The following is a 10,651-nucleotide window of genomic DNA, read 5'->3' as shown; positions in this document are numbered from 1 at the left end:
CGTTCTATAATGGATAACTTGAGGTTATGATGATTAAAATAGGTATACCAGGATATGGCTGTGGTGTCCTACTCTCTTTAAAAAAAGATTCTCTCACTCTCTTTTTGCTCAAGGTCTACTTGCTTTAATTCAATATGTACAATAACATACATTAGATTCTACTCAGAGTTAAATGTTCCTTAAATTTGTTGCCAGTCTTACTTAAGTCTTACTTGATGCATTCAACAGGAACTGTTCTAGGTGAATGCAATTTGTTGCATTGGTTATTCATTATCTTTCTGCTTCTGTATTCTGCATGCTTCTGTAATTTGCATCATTTGAAATTGGCCTTTATTACAAATATTCACAGTTCCTAAAACTAAACTTCATCTAGTCACTGTGACCACCAACTTCCTCAGCTGAAGATGTGGTTGGTTTTTGCATTCCTTCCAAAATCAGGGTTCATTGTTCTTGCGCATTAAAATGATGGAGTTATTCAAAGACTGCTGCAACAGTCTGTATAAATTCATCCTCTACTTGGTTAAATTCTTGCTTTATCATCAGAAATGAGAAAAGGATTAATAAGCTCCTCAGTGGTCCATCGTATGGCACCCTCGTTATCCTCTCAGGGAGAGGAAAGCTGGGCAGCAAATCTTGAAAACTACAGGTCAACCATTCTTCAAATTTAGTTTTAGTGTCATTTTCAAAGAATCTTGCACTTCTGCATCCTAACGGATGAGGTTTGAGAGTCCTTTCCTGATGTCCTAAAAGCTACTTAACTAATAACATTAATTGTATCCTACCCATTTCCAACTCTGACAGCCTAAGATGGTCAGCTCTGCATGGATCTGGGAAGTTCCCCGTACTTTAGAAATTCCAGCAAGCAATATGTGAGAGATTTTTATGTTTGATCATTACAGCCTGAATAGTAACAAGGGAGCAAAATGTGGCATAAACTCTACCCTTGAATAAAGAGAAAACATTTATTTTAAAATCTAGGTGTCACCCCAGGAGCCCTATCTCCTTAATGCTAACTCAGGAGCTTGAATAAACTCTGACTCTTTTGGTAGAGATAGTTTAGGAAAGTTTAACCTGATAAATAAAGATAAATCTGGTAATAATATACTGAATGTCTACAATTCTGTCCGGTCTATGTCTCCTGATTGCATTCCCCTTCAGCTTCAGAAAGATTTTGTAAATTCCGCATTCATTTGGAAACCATTAAATACTTGGGTTACCAGTAACTTGCAAAGTATTTGTTTGTTTCAAGTGCCACTGATGCATCTGTGAAGCATTTATTTCTAAAATATCCTCAGATTCTTCATTTTTGCAGATTAGCATGTAAAGCTATTGATGCCAACCAGTCAAGGAAGATTTTAATCAAGTGATTTGACTGCAAAACCAGAAGACAAACTGTGTTCACATGCCACTTCTATTTTTTTTTTTTCCACATGAGCAGACATAAGCCAGGTAATAAAAGCACATTTCGCCAAGTGGAGATGGAGGTGAGCCACAGGGCATGCAAGGAGGAGGTGCAATGCTGGCTCCATGCCCGAGTTCGCAACTCTTGCAGCTCCTGTGTGGTCAGAGGGCTGCAGGAGGCAGTGGCCATCCCCCACACTAGGGCTCCCTCTTCCAGCCATACCCCTGCTGGAACCATGGCCTAAACTAGCTCAAGGAGTGACTGTGACTGGAACAGACAGGTATCAGAGGTACCACTGAGGCAGACAGGGAAAACGCAGGATTCAGCAGTAGCAGGGAGAATAGTGTTTTCAAGTTAAAAGCCTTTTTAGGATCTTTCTCAGCACTGAAATTTACATGTCAGGGTAGCTCTTGCCTTTCTTGGAGTGCTTCCTTGATATCTCCTAGAGCAGACAGCTGAGTGAGCAGCACTGAAGATGGATGGGGAAGCACCACCACAGGGACCATCCCACAGGGCTAAGCTCCTCGTGCTTGCTCTGCTGCAGGGACAATTTCCACCATACGTGTCTGACTGTGCCAACCCCAGTGCAAACCAACGGACCTGACTGGTCAATGGGATGACATGGCAGACTGTCACACCCATCATGCTCAGTCTCATTTGCCTTTCCCAAACTGTTGCTCCTCACATGTGTGACAAGGAGCTCCTGGAGTACACCAAACTGGCTTGGGGAGTGGGGATCATCTCTCACCCTTCAGCACGGCCATCTGAAATTCATGGCCAATACACACCCAGCAGTCACGTGGGATTAGTACTGCCATGGGTTAGTCATAATCTCTCTTGACCTAGTCTGGGTTCCAACCACAAGTCAGGTGTAAAAAGGGTGAGGGGCTGAACAAGCCACCAGCAAGCGTGACCTCGAGGCCCTACCTGTCTCGAATAACTATTCCCAAGCAGTACAGTCCCTCCCCTGAGTACAAGCTCACCTGTTTTATTTCCAGGATGAAACAAGTCCTGGAAGGAACATCCAAAGTTGTGTGCCAAGAAGCAGAGCACATGGGAAAACAGAAATCATGTGATTTCAGCAACTTCTGGATAACATTTGTTGGTGTGCATGGTGTGTGAAGCCACAGTATATTTCTTATGGGCCGCATTTTGGGAAGCTCAGTGCTACACATGGTGCAGGCTACAAGTCAGTGATGTGAAAGGGAGTAGATATAAAAGACCATGAGATAAGCATTGGGCCAGGGACCAATCCAAGGCACACGCAATGGAAATTAGATCTGTTTGCTGCAGAACATGATAGAAAGAAATCAGGCCCATGACTGCCAAGTTTTACATACCATGGCTAGAAGTCCCAGATAATGCCCATTTCTCACACTACATGGTCAAATAAGTTTCAGGTACTAAAACATTGCCTATTTCCTATGTTTTCACAGTCTTTAAGAAATTTTCCAAATGCCCAGGAGAAGGTGCTGGCATACTACATTTACACAGTAAGTCTGATCTGAAATGCATTGGACCCAGTACACATCTGCCATGTACAAAGTGGTGTGAACTCAGAGAGATTGCAGAACTGAACATGCTGTACGGAACTCAGCCAGAATCAGCACCTGGGTGGATTGTAGAGGATGATTTTCTCTCTCTAAGGTTGCACCTAAAACCATTTTAAATCTGTTTTTCTTTTCAAATCCCTTGGTCAGAATGGGACTAAAGCCCACTGAGCATTAGAAAGGCCTTATTGATCGGTGTGTAAGGCTGAGAAACATGGATACTTAGTGCTTATGCAGTCTAAAAACCAGGAAGGGGCAAAAGGGACCAAAAAAGCTTCCTTGGCAGAGATTTGTTCTGCAGTACATTGGCAAACTTCACGTTTCACATATTTCGGTATTGGTCTTTTTTCTAGTGTCATCCTGGTGATCTACTTGATATCTTTGGGGAAACAATAATTTCTAATTAAAGATTTCATGTGACAGAGTATTCAAACTAAAAAAATAGTTGCACTGGCTCAAGCACTATTAAAAAAATATACCTGTATCTAGGTACACAACAGCGATCACATTGCTTTCTTCTAAATAAACTCAACTACTGCTGCTGCTGAGCAAGACTGCAGAACAGGAATGATACATGATAACTGCCACAGCTCTCAAGGAGATGGATCACTACAGGAAATTCCCCTCCTGTTTGTGGTGACTGTGTAACAGCTGAGGAGTGACGTTATGGGGAGGTTCGCAGAGGATGCGGCGGGTCCTTTTCATAAAGCCTTCCAAAAAGCGTTGCTGTTACAAGCGGTTTCGATGTGCCATGTTTACTTTTCAAACGTCCATCATGCAGCACCTAGTTGAAAAGAGAAAGAATGGTACTCATAGTCCTCTAACAGAGTAGCGATGTTGCATGGTACAGAAAGGATAGGCCTTGGATGTTGAATATTTTGATGCAGCACTTCTAAAATGCAATCATGAGAATGAAAACAAAACAAAACAGAATTCTCTCTAGCTCTGCCATAGCCTTCCCACATTTCCATGGACCTGGAAGTCTTTAGAACTTCCTTCAACTCCATCTTCAGGAAAAAAAAGATCACTTTCTTCATCTCATAAGAAGATGAGAGCAAGAATAACTGATTTGTTACTTTTTCATTAGTTACTCATACATGGTGGCAAAAGTTATATATGTATCTAGGACACTAATTTGAAATATTTTTTGATTTGTAGACCCCAAATCAATCTCCAGATTGAAGTTGAGAATTTCAAGTTATTGGCCATATTTTGCTTTTCTTAGTTACTTTCTGCAGATCAATTTGAAATCACTGTTGTTCATAGACTGTGAACATCTACAACTTTTTAAGAGCCTCTGTTAGAAACAATAAAGATGTATTTGTTAGGAAAATATATTTTTTTTTAATTAGGCCATGATCATATTGCAGCATACCAATAAACCTTTGATGTGTATGTTTTCACAGAAGGCCCATTCAAAACAAATACGCAGGATGAGCTATGCTTTTCCATTCTCTACCTTACACATAAATTTCCCTTGTTTCCCCTAAAACTTTTCAAGTCTTTTTCACTGCCTTCATCATCTCTTATAAGCTATTAAATACCTCTTCCAAACCAATTCAGTTTTCATCTAGCCTCTTACATAGATGTAATCCAAAACATGTTCTGGCAAAAATATATGATAAAAATAAAAAAAAAAAGAAAAGCAAACAAACAAAACCCACAAACCCCTCAAAAAATCCCTTTTAACATGTTTAACAGCACAGGATCTCTACTATTATGCATGATACTCATTAATATTTTTTCTTACTTGGACAATTTATCAGAGTATTTGATTTCTTCATTTCCTAAAATGCCTATCAGTAGAAACGTGTACAAAATATCTCCTTGAAAGCTCCCATTTATATGTTTGGGACCTGAAGTATGAAGGCTTATTTGCTAAAGAAAACACTGAAGAGACTCTTGGCCTTAGCATTTGTACATTCTTATCAGTAAGGATTAAATTAATTAATCAATTTAAATGTCCTCTTGAGCTACTGTCTGCAGAATCAAAGAAAGTGTTTCTTGGATGGGACTTTGCTACCATATCGATTTCCACTGACACCTCCTGGAAAACCTTGTGTCAAACAGCTCCAGGGTGTCCCATTACCTCAAACTCCCCAGGAGCCAGCTGCACCCCACTGTACAAGACTTCTGGAAAGACATAGTTGGTGCCAAACGTGCCGCTGAGGGAGAACATCTCAAACTTGGTCTGCGCGGTCTCCACTGGCTGCCCACATGTGTTCAGGTCTGTGCTCTTGCACTTGAGCAGTGTGCAGGTCTGTGGGGAGGAGGACACAGAAAGGCAAAATACTGCTAAGCTTTCAACAATCAAGAGCTAGATTTGATAGCAAAAAAAAGTTTTCACGATGCAGGAATGGACAAGTGTTTTGGGATGACTGGGATGTAGGATTATACAACCCACACTCAACCCTACAAAAGCAATTACCTGCCAGTGGTATTTTATGAGAGAACCGTGAAGCCCATCAAATGCACCCAGAACATAAACTTCATCTTCGCTCTTGTTTGACATCTGATAGATCAAATGACAGCAGAGATCTCCTTGACAAACTGTATAATTTCCAGCTTTGTGCTTGAGTTCACTGAAAGTGAATATGTCCCGCCGGACAGCTCCTGAAAAACTCTCGTTTTCTCCTGGAAATTTCTTGATGCTTGTGGCATACGAGCTCCAGTTGACAGCGGGGGGGTAAGTGGGGGAAAGACGGGGGCGTGTGCTCAGCTTTGCCATCAGGAGACGTCCCTCCTCCGTCCCACTGTCGTAATGGTAGGCAGCAGGTCCCTCCGGTGTGAACAGCCCACTGCCTGTGGAGGACACCCCCAGATACCTGTCAGCCGACTATTTTCAGTCAACACGTTAGGGAGAATTTTGGGAGAATTTTGAAGTGCAGAACCACTACAATACCCATCACAGTGTAAAAACATGACCTAAACTTCTGAGGCTAAAATGACAATTTGACACTCAACTATTGCTTTTTATTTAAGAACTTAAGTTCATTTAAATGTAAATCAGAGCTCTAAGAGTGGCATATTTGCCAAAGGAGGAAACTATGAGGATAATTGCATTTCACAGAAGGAAATCCAGGGCCTCTTCAGCAGCCACAGAAATCTGAAAACATTTTATTCAATATACAAGTGAAACCTTCCTTTTGGTTTTAGGTTATTAAGTCCTGTTTAAAACATTTTTCCTCCATCTAACTGCTGACTGAATTTTAAACAAAAAATGCTGCTTCTAAATGAGAGATTGAAAATTTAAGTGAAACTTTGTGCTATTTTTGAAATAAAATTTCACTTTTAAATTATAAAAATTTAATGTCATGGACTTCTAGATTTTACCTCTTCCAGAACAGCTGTTTACTACTTTCAATACATCAAGAAGATTTTTAGCCTAATTGAAGCACTGTTTTACAGAGACTTCACTATTTGCAAAACATTTCTGCCTGCTTCTGAATCCAGAACTCTGAAGACAATATGTATTTTCCCAACTGCAACTCACCTGTCATTGACATGTTGATATTGTGAGTATTTGCTGAAAGCAAATTGACACCCATGCCCATAGCCCAGGCAGAGTGAAACTCAACTGCAGTCAGAAAGGGCAGGACGTTCATCCAAGCTGTTGGGTAAAGCACTGTGTCCACCTGCAACTCGTTCACCAGGACCACGGCAGGCTCGTGGAAAAGGATGTCAAAGCACGTGAAAATGCCAAACTTCCCAAAAGGGGTTTCAAAGGTGATGGCTTCTGACTCTTTTGGATAATTAAACTGAGTTTCTCCTCTAAATAGGTTGTACTGCAGGTTAAGAAAATGGCATATTAGAAACTAAAAATAAGGCAAAATTATGAACAGCTACTTTTTGTGTCTGAGGTAGGCTTTAAGGCAAAGCTGGGGACTGAGATAACCGAGTTGGCTGGCACAGCAAGTTTGCATCCATCCAGCCAACCCTCTTCCCATGCAAAATGGGGCGGCTGTGCCCCAGCTGCCTCCCGTCAGCAACGCACAGCCAGTAGTAACTGCTAAAACCTGCGAAGATGTCACCTGCAAAAGCGTTATCTGGCTTGGCTAAAACTGTGCCAAGGACCAGCTAACATATACAGAGTATGGAAAACTCTGTTGCTGCTTCTTTGCCATTTACTGCTGTAGATGTAGCCCTTGGGTGTTTGGTATCTGACATGCAGCTGTGGTGCTCCTGGGAATAATGTCTCATCGATCAAGCACTTGCCTGCTTTTCCTTCTGGCCATCAGATCCTTGCATCAGATCATTCTGGATTGGCTGTCACTTTGCAATATTGTAAAATTATTGTATAAACTAACTGAATTGCTGCCAGTAAGATGAAAAGTATACTGATAATAAATGACATGGTGATGTTGAATTGCCTCCTTACCTTGTGGTAACGAGCCACCAGTTTCCCCTCTGGGTCAAAGACGACATCGGTGTTGTACTGATAGTGACCATCACTGGGGCAGCCGGGATCACTGAAGTTACATGGCTTCTTGTCCCCAATGTTTGCAACAACATAGATGGAGTTATTCTTGGCCATGCAGCTGAGTCGTTCCTGCACTGGTGCTGGGGCAAATCTAAAGCATTTTTGGTGAAATTAAAAAAAAAAAAAAAGAGTTTAAGTTCCGATGTGGACAAAACACATTCAAAATTACTATTCCCCTAACTGCATATCCCTAGGTGCAGGAAAAGGGATAGATAGATCAAATAATAGTTTCTGTTCATTTTCTTCTCTGTTCATAGAATCATTTTAAACTGCTAGTTTCTTTTAGCTTTAAAAATGGTTTCCCTGCATTCTTCTTTCTTGTACCCTTAAAAATTTTATTTTCTGTGTGGGTATAATTCCCAGCTAGCACACATACAAACACACGGACAGTTTCAGAAAACAAGGGAGACAATAAATCAGTACACAGACATAAACTTGAAATAACTTTAAAAACCCACCATTTTCAGGTACATCTAAGCCTTGATTTCAAAAGACCACTTTAGCCTTTTTAAGACTCTTCACCCTGTTTAAGGAATCTGCTCATAAGCCTTTAATAAAAAGTGGCCACAGCATTTTCAGAGCTGAGAACTCCTGAAATCTATATTCATAAATCTTCAAAAGAGAAGAATATGAAAGTTTAGGTTAAAGAGGAACTTGGTCCTCTTGGTATCCCATTCTGACACACATTCAGAGCAACCCTCTGTAATGCAGCAGACTGCGCAAGTGGCTGGATTTCTAAAAGGTACTTCTTTCAGATCTAGAGAAATATTTTGTGCAATTTCATTTAGAAAACACCCAGCCACATGAACTGAGGACTGAATCACTTTATCTAATCTATGCATCTGACATGATAATAAAGTTATAGAAGATTTTCACAATTGATTTGAAGTGATAAAGTTTTACATGTTTTAAAAATAATTATTTTGCCTAGAATTTCCTCATTTTCCTCCTTCTGCAGTTTGGAAAAGTGAGACTATCTCAATGCTTTTTACCTTGCGTATTCCCATTACCATCTAATTAAGAGTTCTTTTTGATGCATTTCATTTCTGTGCTACCTGGGATTTTTAAAAGATGAAAAAAAATCTGCAGTTCTTAGACATTTATTACTAGCAGCTCATGAGACATGAGACTGAAACCAACTAAATCACTGCAGAAGGAATCACCTTGTGGGGTCGGTGCAGGGAATCCAGTTCACTGATGGATCAGGAATATCCTCCAGGTAGGGGTAGATTGATTCTCTTGTGAAACGCCAGCCATAAATGCCATCTTCAGGAGTCACAATGATGTGGGCACCCTGACAAAACAGGCTCTGTTAAGATTTAACCCCTCAACAGATACCCAGAAGGGTCATCAGGAGCAGAAAACACTCAGTAACAATGCTCACAATACACCTAGTACCTGCTGGGCAGCTTCCTTGATGGCTCCTTCCAAGACATCCATGTTTTTGTTCATCAGGGCCAAAGCATTGTCAGGAGAAACAGGCTCATCCGTGGGATCTGGTAGGATGACAGCGTGCTCATAGACCGCTGCGATGAAGGTGTCAGAGGCCAGAGCCTGCAGGACAGCAAGTGCCAGCACCGCAGTGTGCAGGAGAGGCTGGGAAGGGAGCATGGCTGGTGCCTCGCAGCTCCTGAATCAGGCAGGGGAAATATAAAGCAGATAGAAAGAGGAGGAGCAAAGACTAATAAGTTTGCTTTGGAAATAACCTTTTGTTGAGTAATCTGAGAAGGTACAATATAGTCCTGCCAACAATCAGGACATTTAGTTACAGTAAGAAGAAAAAGAAACATTCCCGGGAAGTGAATCTCTTTTGCAATTTGAAATGCTGTAAAAAAAAGGCGAACAAAAGGCTAAGAGGGCACGTCTGAAGGCATGCTGATCTATGAGGGGCTCTGTCCAAGGAGCATTTGCACACTCCGTTTTTACATCCCTCTCCAGGCTTACAAACCCATCCCAGGGCAAGCCCAGACTCCCCTGGTTAGGGCACACTACTCCATGTAACCTTACTGCATGTGGCTGCCATTGGTTAAAAATTCAGTCAGTGCTGAAGGCAGAGGACCCGTGTGAGGTACAGCCCTCATGCTTCGAAGTGTAGCTGACTCATGTACACTCATGAGACACATGGTCCTGCGATGCCTCTTGTCTTTGGCCAATGGCTTATTACAGTTGTAACAGGTGCCCTGGGAGTATCTTTCCTCCCAGGCTCACCACTGCAATACAAACCAACCCTTGAAATGCACTGATCTGTCTGCCTAGAGCTAATGTACTTGCTTGTTCTGTGAGAAAGAATTAAATGAAACAGATGATTTTTTTGTTTACTATTTTTGTTATAAAAGGCATTTTTTGCACCAGAAGCCATTTAAAATTAATCATACAATGCAGTTTTTTTCTCATGCAAAGCAATTTTTGTATAATATTTTGGAAATAGAATATTACTACTGTAGTTTCAGGTGCTTCATAAAAAAAACTTTGTTAGAAATTATAGTATGTCTGTGAGGGTAAAGGAACACAACTTGGCTAATCATTTACCACTCAGCAAGAAACCAAGGAAAATATTCTTCATGCCAACATCTTCCTCTTCACTATGAAGTCTTGTTTTTGTCCATCAACACCAAGGTCTCCTCAGGAGAAAACGGCACTTCAGTATCGTCTGACAAGACCATGTTGTGCTCATAGACGGCAGCGACATAGCTGTCCAGGGCACAGGCCTCCAGAGCAGACAGCACCTAAAGCACCGGAAGCTCCATGTGTGGTGTCTGGAAGTCATCCAAGAGGAAGATGGGGGCAAGCAAAGACGAGGGTCTTTAAAATAGACAGTCTTGCACAGAACCTGGGAATTCCCCAGAGTATCGGAAAGCCGGCAGCAGGAGATGTAATCACCCTGCCTGGAAAGTCTCACAACAAAAAAAGCAAGAAAGCCCCCAGCATTGAGCAATTCTGCCTTACACCATTGACTCAGAAGTCACCACTGTGCTGCAGCTGAAGAAACACCTTGCTTGCCAGATTTACAAATGATTCAGGTGTGGCATTGCTATAGTAACGCAGTTCAAGGCAAGCCTGGGTCACAGCAGGAAAACAAGTCACAGTTTGGGAAATCTCAGGGAAGACCAGCACGGACACATTCCTGACCAAACTCAAGACTGTGGGGTGGAGGACAGCCCTGAGCTCAGTGTTGCTGCATGGGCACTACTTGTGCGACCCCAGCTCAGAGCTGCTCTG

At 41.6% G+C, this 10,651-nt stretch overlaps 1 protein-coding gene across 1 annotated transcript; it reads right to left on the bottom strand.

The window, feature by feature from the left end:
• Positions 1-1,409: 1,409 nt before the first annotated feature.
• LOC136100131 (pantetheinase-like) lies at positions 1,410-9,231 on the bottom strand. The gene is made up of 7 exons (XM_065834958.2): positions 8,831-9,231; positions 8,596-8,726; positions 7,331-7,523; positions 6,446-6,737; positions 5,381-5,754; positions 5,042-5,212; positions 1,410-3,736 (listed from the first exon to the last, which is right to left on the bottom strand). Exons 1-7 carry the CDS (start codon positions 9,041-9,043, stop codon positions 3,617-3,619), a joined length of 1,494 nt encoding a protein of 497 aa, XP_065691030.2. The 5' UTR covers positions 9,044-9,231; the 3' UTR covers positions 1,410-3,616.
• Positions 9,232-10,651: the final 1,420 nt, after the last annotated feature.

This window comes from Patagioenas fasciata, chromosome 3 (assembly GCF_037038585.1).
Source record: "Patagioenas fasciata isolate bPatFas1 chromosome 3, bPatFas1.hap1, whole genome shotgun sequence".
NCBI lineage: Eukaryota > Metazoa > Chordata > Aves > Columbiformes > Columbidae > Patagioenas > Patagioenas fasciata.
Note: the sequence above shows the minus strand (reverse complement) of the source record. Positions and strands in the feature narration are given on the sequence as shown.